Genomic DNA, 16,686 nt, shown 5'->3' on the forward strand with positions numbered 1-16,686 from the left:
CGATCATTTTTTGACTATTATCTATCATGGCTTGGTTTCGCAGTGTTTAATTGAATTTTAAAAAACTAACCAACACCATTTGTAAATAATTGTACACTTAGTTCAATCAAAACAAATACTTATGACTGACAAAGATTATTGTGGACTATTTATGTCGGATCTTAACAGCCTACCCCCACCCTTCGCCACTGATTTCTATATCACTGTTATAATATTATACAACATTAATTTGTTTTAATATTTATATGAACATCTATATATTTCTATATCACCATTATATACACCAAAAAAAACAGATGGACTTTGTTGCACAAATACTATAGAATTTGTTACTGATGATTTGTTTTATATTTATTTTACAGGCAACAGAATTAAGTCTTATGGAGGCAACATTTACATCACACAGAAGTTTGACACCAATTCTCAGAGAACTGAATATTCCTCTCCAGATATGAATGTCTTACTCGAGGGCGACAAGCATACAATCTACTGGACAAATCCAGAACGACTTCAATCAGGAACACCTATGGTAACAATTGCATCAGTTATACACATCTTTTAATTCCATAACCAGGGCCCACTTCAAGGGATACAGCCATATGTGAAAAAATGCAGTCGTAAGTTTGATTGACTAATGCGTTGAGTGCTTGGAGTCAGAGTACAGTTCTAATAGGTTAAGCAAGTGGCTAACATCCATTTCTCATAAAAACAAAAATCTGTTTATAAACCTCCACTCTGTGGAGGCCCATGTTTATGATCTTAGGATCGGATATGGTCAAAGAAAAAGTTAGAAGAGTCTTCTTTATAAGAATTTTAATAAATTTGTGGCTAATAAACTAATTATTATTTGGAGCCATTCTTTATTTAGCCTTAATAACCTTTTCTCAGATTCACTTTTCATAGTTTTTGCTCCATCTACATAAGAACACCTTCTCCAACTTCTTTGGTTAGAATTGATACCATCAAACCTACAGACAAAATAGATTACCCTGGCATTAGATGTTCAATATTCAACAATCATGATTTGTCTATAGGTACACCACTCAAACTGTGAAATCTGTACTTATATTATGATATGTATTTGACTAATTTTCTTATACTTATAGTCATACATGGTCCCGTTGACGGAAGAAAACTGGTACATCTTTGGCTCTGGAAGGCCCGTATCCCGCTTCGACTTCTTGGCTACCCTTGGCAATCTGAAAGCGATTCTCGTGAAAGCCACTCTCTCTGAATCCATGTCCAGCACTGCCATTGCCGACGTTGCCATGGATACCGCAGAGCCTGTTGAATCACTGTCCTTAGCTGAAGACATTGAAGTAAGCATTGATTTTATTTATTCATTTTACATGCCTTCATAACCTTTCACATTCTGTTATAGTCTGTTTCAAATGTGTAGTATGCTGATGATCAACTCGTTACAGTAAACTCACCCACAAGAACTCCAGCACCCACTTTATACGTTAATATGTTTAGTGCAAAGTGCAATAGTTTTTTATTTCACTTATTTAGTTTTACCTCTCATAAGATATAGAAATTGAAATGACAACAAATCTACTAGAGTCTAGACCAGTGTTGGCGAACCTTTTTACATACGCGTGCCAAAATTTTCCAAATATTATTTTTCGACTGACTTACCGAGCAGTTTTTCATAAAGAAAAAACAGTTTTCATCGTGTTTCTAGCCGGAGCCTTTTATTCTTTCAATATTTCAAGAGATTGTGGAAGCATTTTAACCACGCTTCTTTCATATTATATTCCCTATCTTTGAACGATTTTCAATTTTTAGCGGTTATGTTTGAGGCAAAATAACAAGCAGCTGTTTATATTTGAATGACTACCGATAAATTTCATCAGGTTTTTAGTCGTCTATTGCCCGATTGGTCTCAAGCATTGTAAATCGATCAAAATCAGAGTGTCACGAGGCGGTTTCCCCCATCACCTGATGAAGTCAGTGCAATAATATTATGTGACGCATAAATCCTAAGGACTGACCTATGTAATTATTTATATCTTACATTAAACGTAATAAAGAGTATTTGCCTGGTATTTTTTATTCAAAGCCATCTGTCATTATTTATGTAGCCCATCGATTGGTAAAAATAATATTGAAAGCCGAAGAAAATATCCATGGCTATGTCGTCATTATTTTTTAATATCATATATACATTTGTTTGTTAAACTTTTTGTATTATTTTAAATTATCCTAGGTTTTTTTTTCTCTTCAAAATAAAACATTCGCATGCCATAGGTTCGCACTGGTCGAGACGTATTTTAGTTGCTTTTGTAATGTTTTTGCTCTTCCAAATGGGTTGCAGATTTGACATAGCATTTTTTGCCATTATTGTCGTTATAATGTTTTGATGTCAGTCATCTTCAGCAGATATCCTGGACTTGAAATAAATATTTTCACTAACCACATATGTGTCTTTCAGCAGGAGACTCTGTTGCACAATATAGTTACTTTCGTCGCTAATTTTCTACAAACACGTATCTCAATTTTTGTCAGTTTTGAGTTGTTTAATGCAATGAATTCAGAATTTGAATACGCACATTTTCTACTAACACGTATCTCAAAACATACTTTATAACATAAGATTTAAGCAATGACAAAAAACTTGTATCACAATAAAAGACTTTTTTAAATATTATAAACACGTATCTTGAGTTACGTGTTTGTAAGTATACAGAATACTGAACTCTGACAGATCGCACCGTGAGTGTAAAACCATAGCAAGTGCAAGTTTTTCAATTTCGAGATTTAAATGCAAAACAACTGCAAAAGTCATAAACTTGATAATGTAAAATTGAAGTTACTGCAAACTTAAAAATTTTCATTAAAAAAGACAGATATTTGGGTTTTACAATACAAAGATTTACTTCCATTGTTAATGTAAAACCATAGTATCTGCAAATGATTATCCATGACTAATTGTGAAACCCGAGCATCAGACGCATTCTTTTGGTGAATGCAATGTGGCATTGTTTTTATTATTGTGATAGCAGGCAATTATTGAAATGATTCAGTGTTAAGACTTTGATAACGCATCCAGACGTATTCTACAACACATTATTGTTTCCTTTGATTCAAGTAATGTAGTGCAGTGTATTTTGTTTTTATCAAATATAAGTTTAAGGATTCGAATGATGGTGGAGTTAGCTTTAAAAGCTGAAAAAATTCTAAAAAGGTAAGACTTTGTGATAAATATTATACTAAAATGATATACAAAACTAACCTAAATATTATTATTGTTATGAAACTTATTATTATCGACTTATCTTATGTACCTATGTATTTATTTTATGCACCTACAATAATAAACTCTTTCAATTAACACAACAGTATATCAATCAGATCTATGATATTTTTGTTTTTGCAATGTTACAGATTTTCAAAAATGTGACAAGTACATTTCCTGATGCTGAAGAACCCATGTTGGATATAGATAAGGATGCTGCTGGTTTGCAAGAGGAACAATACCCATTATAATATAGGCTTTTTTCAACCAAACAAGGACCTATGTGACTTTTGTGAAAAATATAAAAATTGCAGTAGCGAAGAGAAAAATATAATTCAAGTTAAATAATATATGACATTCATCAAAAAAAATAAACAATTATCGAGAACACAGAAGGCGAAAGACGAATAAAATAGTATGTTGCTATAATCTGCAGGCCGTATTATCAACACCAAATGCCCAGATATCAGTGCTATATTATAAAAGAAAGCTTTCAACCTATAATTTTACCATCTTACACACATTAATAATAAAAATGGTTACTGTTTTGTTTAGCATAAAGGGACTACAAACAAAGGGGCCAATGCAATTGGTTCTTGTGTTGTAAATTTTTTGGAAGATAAATCAATTGGGAAGGAAGTAATTTTTTATTCGGATAATTGTGCCGGACAGAATAAAAATAAATTTATTACAGCAATGTATTTATACGCCGTCCAGAATTTTAATATCCCAAAAATCACACACAACTTTTTGGTCGTAGGACACACCTAGAATGAGGGTGACTCTATAACACTCTTGCATAGAGAAACAAAAAAATAGTCTTGAAGTCAGGTCCAATTTATATACCAATACAGTGGATTCCAGTGATTCACTGGAAATTGGCACTGATGAGATTTTTGATTTTCACAAGTTAGCAAATGAAATGGGCAATATTTTTCAACTCAACGAAAATAGTAAAAAGGTTAGTTGGGTAGACATTTGCGTTATTGAAGTGAGGAAAAACAATCCTTATTGCCTGTTCTATAAAAATAAGTATGAAACAGAAGTGTTTGATGTAATAAATATTAGAAAACGTCAGGGCGGACGTCAATCAGTACAACCTCAACTACACAAAGCATTTATAAAACCACCTCGGATCTCCGAAGCAAAATTAAATGACTTGATTTCCCTATGTTCATCAAAAGTGATACCAGAAATACACCATAATTTTTATAAAAAAAACTTTCATCTACACATTTAAATACAGATTCAGATAATAATTGACGTCGATAAAATTAATTATAAAAACATTACAATTATTGTAATTTGCTATTTTTATTTTGGTTTAAAATTGTATGCATCTATTTTAATAAATTATAGTTAGTAAGCTTAAAATATCAAAATATTATAGGTAAATATCATTCTTGATTTATTTAATAATAATATAATATATTATATTATAATGGTATTACCAAAGTTCCCAATAAAAATCTTACTGCAATTCAGGTAACTGCGAAATATCAACATTTTCTATGCATCATGAAAGTGTAAAACCATAGCAACTGCTAAAACTTGTAATCTTGATGGATTTATATGAAAAAAAATAAAATTAATAAAAGAACATGTCATAATGTATACATACACCAAATATTATCGTTTTATTTTAGAAACTCTATTTATCCTGACCAAATGAAAACTTCCAACCCTTATATCTCCAAACTATGTAATTTGCACATACGTTGGTTTTACACTCACGGTGCGAGATGATTACACTGAAGTAATTTCTCGTAAGTCAAGATACGTGTTTACTGCAGTAATATTATGGAATGATTCACAGTAAAGTTGCAACGCATTCTCGTATCTCCGAAAATATGACTGATCGGTCGAAAGTATAGTGCGATAGATAGAAGAAACATAACTATTCTAAATGGATATTTCATAGAAGAAATTTTTTTTCTGAATTTAAAACTGAGAGAATAAAGCTGTTATTTGTCTCTCCTGAAAAGTTGTGTTTTTTGAGATACGTGTTTGTAGAAAATTACCGACGTTATGCTCTATTAGAACAGTATCGAATTAGATATATTTATCATTAGACTGATCAATTCACTTTCTTTTTCAACCAGGTAAAAGAAGGTACCCATCTCTTTGGGGAGTTTTTTAGTTTGTAATCTTTATTTTTATCCATAATACATAACTAAAAATCAGTCTTGTCTGGAAATTTGTATGTATGCAGTTAAAAAATTAATTGTGTTACTCTCTTTGTAGCTGTGTAATTGTCCTGCCAACTATGGTGGAAGCAGTTGCGAAACTTGCAGATCGGGATATTACCACAACAGTCACCAGGTATGTGAAAGGTGTCCATGCTCCGGCAACGAGGAGTCCTGTAAACTAGGACCAGGAAACCGTGTCATCTGCAACTGCAAGCCATCTTACTTTGGACTCAATTGCGCTAGCATCAGTAAGTCTAACCTCACTTTCAATAAATAAATATTCAAACAAAATAGATTTGGCCTAATGAATAAAAAACATGTATTTACTTGCATTTTTCAACTAAGTTTTTATGCTTGCTATATGTAGGTATTTACTGAAATATATATATGGGATGCTAAAAACTGAAATGATGTAACAATAATTACAAGATAAAAAGACCTTTTTATATACCACATTTCTAAATTTTCTGTTGAGTCATATAAACTTGACAACTCTATGTATTGATAAATATTTTTTTTTTGTACTTGATAGAAATACTGAATAAATATAGAATACTGAAATGTCATTTTGACATTTCATATTGATTTCCATAGTAACGCACAAATATATTAATAATTTAGTTGCTAGGACTGGACACAAAAGAAAAAAATTTGTACTGGACAAACAAGAATACGAGCTAATAAAAACATGGTAAACAAATTAGAGATCGTTTGGAACTGGTACTATGCAACAATTTAAAACTTCCAAAACCGCTGAAAATATACAAAAAAAATGTTAAAATCTTAAGTAATAACTTTATGAAACCAATAAATTTAAAAATATCGACTAATGCTGATATCATCAATTATATTTGGCTTATGTTTATTGCATTTAAAAGTTTGTCCGCTAATGAAAATGGACACAGATGTGGACATTATCAGTAGGTATTTGGAAATAAACAACACCTATATTCGAAAAAATTAAATTAATGATAATTATAAGTGCAATATATTGAATTATTTTAGATAGAATCTGCCCATAATAATGGATCAGTTAAACTATCCACAATTGCTGCGCGGCTTAAGCGTCGGCCTAAAACGTCGTGGATACTAACTAGGTAATCCTGGGTCTGACAAGTACACAAATTGTTTTTCAATTTGTATATCAGTCAGGATATGACCTAATAGGTTGAGCAAGTGACTGACACCAATTTCTCGTAATCTGTTAATACAAACCTCCACTCTGTGGAAGGCCCATATGATCTTATTAGGATCGGAAACGATCGAATAATAAATAATAATAAACTTGTTAAACTATTTGGACATTGATTACAGTTTTTAACATTCCATATTTATATTGTGTATTATTAATATTATATTATATTCAATTACATAATATGTGAAACCATTTTTTGGTATACCTACTGTTTTTAAATTGAATGAACCAAATATTGTAAACACAACATTTTGGTTTTTTTATCCTTGTTACAACACATAATTTTAAAACCTCTACTTGTCACATAAATCTTTTTGTGGGGAGAAACTATAATATTTTAGAGGTTTTTTAAAAGATTATTTTAAACAGTTTTAAATCATAATGACATTCTATAGTTGAATGCCACTTGTTTGTGGTTTTTTAATCCTCTATTAATTAAGATTTTTGGAGCGTGGTTTGATATTTTTTAATAAATACAAAATCCATTAAATTCACTGGGTGGAAGTTAGAAATTCCAGTATTAATAATTGGATTAAGAGTTTTGTTATTAACGTTAATTTGTCTCTTATCAATTTGGTTTTGTTATTTGGAGGCTGAATAGTTATTTTAGATTTTATAAAAGTAATTGACAACCTTTAGTTATTAACAGTATTGGGTGTGGTATATAATTAGAAATAATTGATAATTAAATGACATTTTAAAATAGAAATAACTATTACTCTCAATAATTCAAGGGTTGGTATTTTATATTAATATTATAAATATTGTAGGTATAAATTGTATTCAATTCAGGTTTGTTTAATAGTTGACATCTATTTTGGTTGCCATAACATTATAAAGACTAGTTGTCTTGATAATGCCATGATCAACTGAAATAAATATGGACAGGTTTATTAAAATTTATATTATAATGTTTTAAATAGAATTAAAATTAATTACTTAATGTATTTTATAGGTATACAGAAAAATATTTCAAAGATCAGTAAATATAATGTAGAGTCTAATTTATTTAAAATTAAATGTGTACCTTCATATTTTTTAATTTCAAAATTGATGTAATTATTTATCGTATTTGATGTTTTTTATTAACAAAATTATTGTGGTAACATTCAATTGACCGTTGGCACATAAAATTAAGGTGAAATTAGGATGAATCGAGAAACTCTTCGAAACTGCTTCTACAAATACACGTGTTCCTATCGATCCATGGAGGACTTTCAGATAGCATTCCAGAAGCGACCATTGTACCCATCAATTAGTGGAGTGATGATCCCGGGAGACCAGAACACTCTCATTCTTCGTAAAAATGAGGCAACTCTGAGCCTCACAACTGCAATTAAGCATGTTGACTGTTTGATCATAAACAAATTTAAAAAAATTGTCGGAATGCTGGCTTCATCAGAATCAGGTAGCTGTGCAGAATGACTTTGTCCTGGACTCTGGTGGGAACATCTATGTATATAATTTTGTCTGTGAAATTTATAAGGGCGTATACATAGCGATGAATACACGTGCCATTTGTGCTTAGTATTTCTGTCGGGCAGGGCATTCTCGCCGTTTGCGTCAAATGTGCTCACTTTGCTCTTGTATCTTCTGTCATACTTATTACCAACATTAAACCTTATACCTACGTAACTTCATATTACTTTCAATCACAAAAGTTAAAGCCCTAATTCTATTATATTCAGAGTTATACTTTTTTTTTAATAATATTGATTTCTCTCGTACAACCCTTTAATTCTTAATTATCTAACTTGAATTCAATTTAAATTGAAAAACTAATATCCAGAAACATACATTTCATCTTTGTTCTTAATTCTAATGAACTAAACCATGAAACAATTAAAACTTCTATGTCCTAAAACCGATAATTTCACATAAGGGTTGAAACCTCACAAAAATACATTCTTACATATTATTCTTTAATTCTCCGTGATACCCATGTAATGATCTATAACTTATATAACCAACCAAAAGCATAATATTTAAAATATGTTAAAAACTCGATAACTTGATGAAACCGATTTGTTAACAATAACAATAACAAAAACCAATAAGTCAAATTTAATTTCTTCTATATATTATCATCTATCCTAAACGCCAATTTCTCGAAATACGTTTTTTACATCAATCGATTCTCTATGAAATTTCCAACATTTCTGAATAAACCTAAATTCATATAATTATATTGAATTTAAGAAACAATTATTTTCATGCTACTTCTCAAGTATCCTAAGTGACATTATTTGTCAATGTATTACATTTTTCATAAATTTGAAATTGGAGAAAAATCCCCGAAATTAATTGTAATTTTGAAACACAAAAAATGTTTTTTTATAATTTCGATATTACAGAACTAAAATCGAATTAAGTATAGGTTCGTAATTTCTAAATTTTTATCTATTTTCTGTTTGGCATTTAGGATAGTTTATAATTGAATAGACGTATATTGCATTAAATGGTCTATTAGTTAATAAAAAGGGCAAATCGTTTTAATTTATAAATACAATATAATGAAAAAAGAAACTGACTTTAAAACCATACACTCTGGCTTCAAACACAAAAACATTGTTTACCACAAGTGTTGAATTGTGGATTATCGGTTTTGAAAAATCAACGTCTATTATTCAGTAATCTGGCCACCAATCATTTTGTATTTACTGTTATACATATATATTATTATCAACGAACCGTTCTGATATAATATGTAAGTATTTCACATTCACCCGCTCTTTCGAATGTATTGTCACCAACACCAGTTTACTCGAGTTATCTTGAAATCCTTGTTTTGAGTTAATGACATTCAAACACAAAACACTAGTTTAAAAGGCATATTATGATTTATGCGCAATTCGCACTATAATAATTCTATTCCCATTGGTTGTCAAGATTAAAGAATGATTTTTGACTGGTATCTAGCACTGGCGAAGGGTGGGGGGGGGGGGGGGTAGGCTGTTAAGATCCGCCAACTTTGTCAGTCATACTTATTATTTGTTGTCATTGAAATAAGACTACAATTTACAGGTGGTGTTAGTTAGTTTTTAAAATTATTCAATTAAACCCTGCAAAACCCAAGCTATAATAGATATTCGTTTATCTTTAAAATATTTAAACTTATGCAATTAACTAAATCATACATAATTTTGGATATTTTATGGATAGAATAATATTTTTTATCTATTATAGTGTGGCTTAGGCAGTTCAATGAATTTAAAAAAATGAGCCAGTAATATGTGTAATACATATTTTTAATCCAACAAAAACAAATAAGTATCAATGAAAAAGTGTGCACAATTTTGTCGTATCGCCCAAAAGATACCAAAACTATTATGGTTTGGTTTAGGCAGGGTTAATTTTATTTTTAAAAACTAACCAATACCATCTGTAAATTGTAGTCTTAGTTCAATAAAAACAAATACGATTGACTAACAAAATTTAATGTTCGCTATTTATGGCGGATCTTAACAGCCTACCTTCACCCTTCTCTACCGGTATCTAAATGTCATTTCAACTAATTTACAAATGCTTTTTTTCCGGAGAAGGTTGCAATTGTTATTTATGTACCCAGCTTCTTAACTAATTATTATAACCAAAGTTTTGTTGAATCTATGATAATACCTACTATTTTTTGACTAATAAAATAATTATTGTTATTAGTCAATAAATGTTCTATGTTGTCATGTCTTAATATCTTATAACATTGTTATTATTTTTTCTTATTTATCCACATTAAAATTTCAATGACAATATAATATTATCTGCCTTTTTTTTTATTTTAATGATGTTAAAAAGCATAATTAATAAAATACATTGTCATTTTAAGGAATTTTGCATATTAAGGAAGGAATTTTGTGGTAAACTATTTTGAATGATTTAGAAAAATAATATGTACTTAGGTAAAACAGAAAAGTAAGTTTTCAAATATTATAAATTTTTGTGCATTGAAAATATGCCAATAAAAATAGAATATCAATTTTAGTGTATTTATATCGTCACCTCAATACTACAACTAAATAACGTGATTTTCACTGTTTTTGAGATAGCTATTGAATATAATTCTACATTTCCTTATCTACAAAATGGTAATATTAGATAAGTCAGAAGTTAATGAGAACTGTATGAATTTTGTGTTTGAAAATATTAGATAACTTTAAAGCCATAAATGCATTAAATAAATAAAATAATATATCTACAATATTTTTTCATACAATTGAAGATTATTTAATTGTTTCCAATTAGACAAGCACTATTTTCTACTTTTATTTTAAATAATAATTATAGCCTAGATTTATGTTAATCAAATAAATTTTAAATTTCATTTTCGCAACAATGACCAAATCAGAGTTGTCGTAGTATTGAGGTGACGATATATAAATCAAATTTACATGTTTATGTAAATCTTTATTAATTAATTCAACCACCCATATTTCATCTTTTTAGTAATTCGAATTTTCTGTAAGTAATTATGAAATATCCCATAAAATCGTATACATTCAATATTTTATGATTTAAATTGTGTCTAAAAATCAGGTCCCTTCAATTACATATTATGAATAATTAGCTAATGATCAGCAGAAGACAATATATTATAGCGACAGTTCTCAGTAAAACCAGTATTGTATAAATTGTATATTAATTCTATGTTTCAATTTCACAGGCTCCCAGGAAGAAGAGGTTACCAATACAATTCCCGTCGAAGAGGAGTCACTTGAAGTAGAAATCGATGCCCCCAAGTTCAATAACCTTCCGGTCGGTGATACAGCAACCTTCAGATGCTCAGCTCGCAGCCGATACTCTCAATACCCACTTAAGGTCACGTGGAGCAAGGAAGGAGGCTCCATGCCTTTAGGAAGATTCATCGAAGACTCTAACCGTGGTGTTCTCATGATTCAAGACCTCAAGGTCACAGATTCAGGAACCTACGTATGCCAGGCCAGTGACGGATACTCATCCAAGAGTGTGATTGCTACACTCATTGTACCAGGTAAAAAAAATCTTATAATGGTGGTGAATATTGAAATCGTGTAATCGAAAAGTAGTTTTTGACCAAAACATCTTCTTTAAGTAGTGTAAAATCGTCTAAAGGACAGGAATTTAAAACTGCCATTCACCACGAAATATCATAAAGCATTAGGTCATCACAATTTCCAATACTTAAACACTCACTACTTAATTAAGCTGGCGCTACAGACCTCACGATGGCCGCACGGCTTAAGCATCGACCTATAGTGTCGTGGGTCTCAGGTTCGAATCCTGGGTCTGGCAAGTATACATATTGTTTTTCAATTTGTGTATCAGTCAGAGTATGGACCTAATAGGTTGAGCAAGTGGCTGACATCCGTTTCTCGTAAAAACAAACAAACGTCCTATGTGGAGGCCTTATTAGGATCGGACATGGTCGAGAGACAGGCCAGGCCTTTTAGGTTGATGGCTTATGGCACAACTGTCCCCAGGATCTCTATCCTGAGCTCTCTCTCTCTCCAATCGGTCACATTCGGCCTCTCAGCATTCCTCTTGGAGATGATTATCTAGTCTTGAAAAAACACAAAAGGATTTTTTTATAATTTTCTTAAAATTAATCAGTTTAAACGTTCCCAATACCTAGTTGCGCTTTGAAGATCATTATGTTGTGGATCGAGACTTCAAACTTTTTTTATTAACTCTGTTTATTTGAATTGTTATGTTAATATATTATTATAATGTTGTACCTATATAGTAGCTTTGTAATTCATTATATACATAGCTTTCTTATCGATACATTTCTTTCTACTAATGCTGCAGTTTTTCCTGACAATGTGATTTATGCTCCCGGTAAGATGTCATATTTTTTCTTGTTAATTAACGTCATCTATAGTGTCTTTCAGGTTACCATATAGTAATTGCACCAATTACCAGCTGAATCAAATATTTCACATGTTGTGTCTAAATATTGTAAATTTACAACATACCATTTTTTAATTATTTACCAACTCAACATTCACAAAATTTATTTATTTATTGATATATAATTTTACTCATAAATAATACTTACATAAATATAGCCTCAAATCTTGATACAAAACCTTTACATTGAAAAATAAATATACACTCCAATATAAATAAAGTTTTATGAATATAACTTAACAGTGTAGAATGTTAGAGCGGAATGCAGAAACATTTGTCATAACTAAAATTTCCTTAGCAGAAAACACTATGCAGAAACACTGTCCTTAGTTAAGATCATTTTTATTGAAAATAATACCATATTTAAAAATTCTCGTTAGGTAAATTAGGTAAATTATTTTATAATCGTTAAACGATGACAAAAATATGACAACTGCATTTTATAAATGCAATAACTATAAATACATATTAATATTTAATTATAATACTCTTATGTTTCCGTTATAAGTCATTATACGTGATTCCACAGGCACCACAATATTTTTTTTTAACATGGTAACACTAGCATCAAGTGTCATTCTTCATCTGGTATTTTGTATTTCTGCGGGCTGGCGTATAAAAATAAAATAATATTCTGCAAGTACATGCCAAACGAATTAACAATATCAATATCCATATTGAGATACATTGTCAAATGAATTTGAGTGTATGGACTGTGTTATAGACATGCGAATTTATTTTGACAGCAGCTGTCAGTGGTAAATGGTAATACAGAAGGGGGCGTGTTCATAACAAAAGTAGTCTATGGTTAAGGATTCCTTAACTCTATACTCAGGATTGTCTATAGTTAAGTCATGCTTTTCGGCGACTTATCCTTAGGAACGAAATCTTAGATTGTGCATTCCGCTCTTAGTCTCCAGAAATTTGTTTATAAATATTTATTTTTATTATGACACCTGCCCAAGCCACAGCTGAAAATTACAAACCTCCAGCATTTAGAACACCCGAACATCACCGCGCAAAATAAATTATGTCGCATCGGCGGGCAAAACTTCCGTCTCATGCCAAATTAATGCGTTACATTTGCGCGCGCAACTTTATCACACGCCAAAAATACACTCTGATCTATTTTCCCAAACGCGCCTAAAGAAGTATAACTTTAAAAAGTTTAAGAAATCGACATTCTTTATTGATCATACATAATTTGTTGAAGTAACCTCAGAAAGATACCTATTAAAAAAAGTATTTGTATGTAGATTAGATGAATATGATGTCCCTATATATTGTCGTATCAGAGATAAAATTCATTAATTGTAAAATAGTACTATTGCACTTAATGAGTTTTGCATCTGATGAGATGTTAAATACTATGTGTTATGAAATAAAAACTGGTTATGCAACATGATGTTAATATAATATTAATCAATTTTCAGCAAATGACGCAACACCCCCTGTTGTGACACTGACCAACGACTACGCAAGTGTGAACGAGGGAGAACCGATTGAAATATTGTGCGAAGCCACCGGAAATCCTACTCCCACTCTCACATGGGTGCGCACCAGCCGCCGTCCCCTCAATCCTGAATACACCTTCACCGATGGAATATTCAGAATCAGCTCGGCTAGGGAATCTGACAAGGGAGAGTACAGGTAATTAACGGCTATTTATAAAATTTTCTATTAAGTTCTTAACCCATCACTGTTGACAACATGGTTCACTTTAACCCATCACTGTTGACAACATGGTTCACTTTGAGAGTATTTTTCCTAAAATGGTGCTTTTTTTCCCGATTTGAGAGTGGTTACCAATATGGTCATCCAGACATGAGCCTAAAAGTAGGTTTTTAGATTATGAAGTGTAACAAGGAATGCAAGCGTAAGTATGTGGCCTGAGTGGACAGCATTCGGCGGAGCGTGAGCGGCGTGTGCAACTCAAACGTATGCTGCCGAATGCTGTCAACTGAGGCCATACACTTAATGAATAAAAAATATGACAATATTTCAAATATAGGGTCACACCAAGTTTGATCGATATAATAGTATTTTCTCCCACAGTGTTTTCATTTTGCAAATGACAAACTGTCGCCATAAAAATAAGTAAAAATGAAGATTCATTTCAGAGTCATTGTAGGTCACATTATTTTTACCAACATAATAAAAATATAATCTGACGATTAAAATATTAAACCTTCTTCCGCAGATGTCTGGCCATCAATTCAGCTGGCCGTGATCAGAAGACAGCCGTTGTTCAGGTCGCGCCACGAAATGACAGACCGTCAAGGCCGCCTGCCCTCATCATCAGCCCAGTAGATCCTATCCTCAAAAAAGGAGAGTCCCTCACCATCTCTTGCTCAGTCGATCCAAGCGTACCAGCGAACTTACTCACCTGGACAAGGTAGGACAAAAGCCGCATAGAAAAGACTATGAGACTATGAGGTTGACGTAAATATTATGTTAACAATAATATTTTAATAATACTGAAGTATAAAATTTTGTATATTCATATACTTATATTAAAATAAATTCACGTAACATACGTACAATCAAAATTATATCATCTCATATAAAAATGACAATAATACCAATGCATATCAGCTGTTTTCAAAGTTATTTGTGTACCCGAGTATAAGATGGCTCTCACATCAGAACTCGCCTCGTGTGCCGCACAACCATAAATCAAACCTTCCGAGACCAGCGACCCAGTGCTGCATGTCACGATTTTGCATATCTACCTAGCGACACTCGTGCGTAATCTCTCGAAACGTCAAAATATACTCTAGCTAGACGTCAAACACCATTATGCAAATATGTCATCAGTTGCGGACACAGCGATTATTATGTATTGGTACTGCAGAAATTTAAGTAGAAGGCGAAAATATTGGATTCATCCGTCAATTAGGCATATATCAATGTACAGTGCATCCTGACGTCTAGATAAAATGGCCGACGAGAGCGGTTTGTGCAAGCGCACAGGCTAGCTCATATTGGCAGAGCCAATCTCGACAAGTAGGAAAGTCGCATGCGACATGTCGATTTGTAACAGTAAGATAATTTTTCAAACAAACAGTCGCATGTGACCAATCTGCCGAGCTCCATTTGGCAACATGTGTTTTGTGAATAACGATGACATCACATTGACGTTTTTGACATGTTGCTAATAAGACGAGTTCTGATGTGAGAACCGGCTAAGAGGCCATCCATAGACTGAAACCGTATGCGGTTTAGAGTGTGCCATACTAAACTGATGATTTATGTTCAATAAAATATACCTATTTTCACTTCAAGTTTGTCAGTGTAAGTGTATGGTATAAACATAAACGGATACGATCAGATGCTTATAACATACTTTGTGAAAATATATCTACACTTATGATGTGCATTTACAGTCTACCAGAAAACTTCTAATATTCTTCTATTTATTGGCAGCAGTAATATGTTTCTTGTCATATACTTCTTTATTTAGTATCATTGAATGAATAACTTCATAGTATTTATATATGTTACGCCAAATGTGCGAAATTGACTATTACATGAAATGGGCTAAATTTTGGCTAATTCATGTAATAGTCAAGCCTGTTGCCTTATTCATGAATTAGATAAATTTTCTGCCTAGTACATGAATTCACCAGGGCATGGAATTCTTAAACTGTCAACATGACAGCAGAAAAAGTAAATTTAATACAGATGATTTTATTAGTTATAATTGGACATAATATAATATTATTAGGTTAGGTTGGGTTGGGTTAGGTTAGGTTAGGTTAGGTTAGGTTTTGAAATTCTGAATTATTCAACTGAATGTCCATTTTGAGGTTAGCTAACAAGTGTCAACAAACTATCAAAAACATACAATCGACCATTGCATGTACGATACCCAAGCACGAATCAAATCGTGAAAATACCTTTTAATAAAATTCATCCGTTATCATATTATAGTTCTAGTTTTTTTGCGCATAGTAAATGGATATGAACGTCATTTTAGTTATTGATTGGTATATTTTTATATTATAATCAATGACATTTGACACATTTGGTTAGTTTGATTAGTTGCAAAAAATACCACCGGAGCGCGACCACCTATTTTGACCATAGATAATATACGTATATTTTGACCAATCCACGAGCATTTCACACATTTAGTTTAGTTGCAAAAAATACCACCGTAGCGCTACTATCTAATTTGT

At 31.6% G+C, this 16,686-nt stretch overlaps 1 protein-coding gene across 4 annotated transcripts in view; it reads left to right on the forward strand.

Annotated features, from left to right (window-relative positions):
• Positions 1-16,686, forward strand: part of trol (terribly reduced optic lobes) — a 602,293-nt gene that overhangs the window by 564,361 nt on the left and 21,246 nt on the right. For all 4 annotated transcript variants that reach the window (XM_085947167.1, XM_085947174.1, XM_085947183.1 and 1 more), the window contains 6 exons: positions 363-529; positions 1,107-1,319; positions 5,483-5,675; positions 11,280-11,606; positions 13,939-14,155; positions 14,706-14,900. In XM_085947167.1, the coding sequence (XP_085803293.1) occupies positions 363-529; positions 1,107-1,319; positions 5,483-5,675; positions 11,280-11,606; positions 13,939-14,155; positions 14,706-14,900 (1,312 nt within the window). The remainder of the gene's footprint in view (positions 1-362; positions 530-1,106; positions 1,320-5,482; positions 5,676-11,279; positions 11,607-13,938; positions 14,156-14,705; positions 14,901-16,686) is intronic.

The sequence above is a fragment of the Rhyacophila brunnea genome, unplaced genomic scaffold, assembly GCF_057557595.1.
Source record: "Rhyacophila brunnea isolate RB1 unplaced genomic scaffold, BYU_Rbru_1.0 scaffold_1, whole genome shotgun sequence".
Lineage (NCBI taxonomy): Eukaryota > Metazoa > Arthropoda > Insecta > Trichoptera > Rhyacophilidae > Rhyacophila > Rhyacophila brunnea.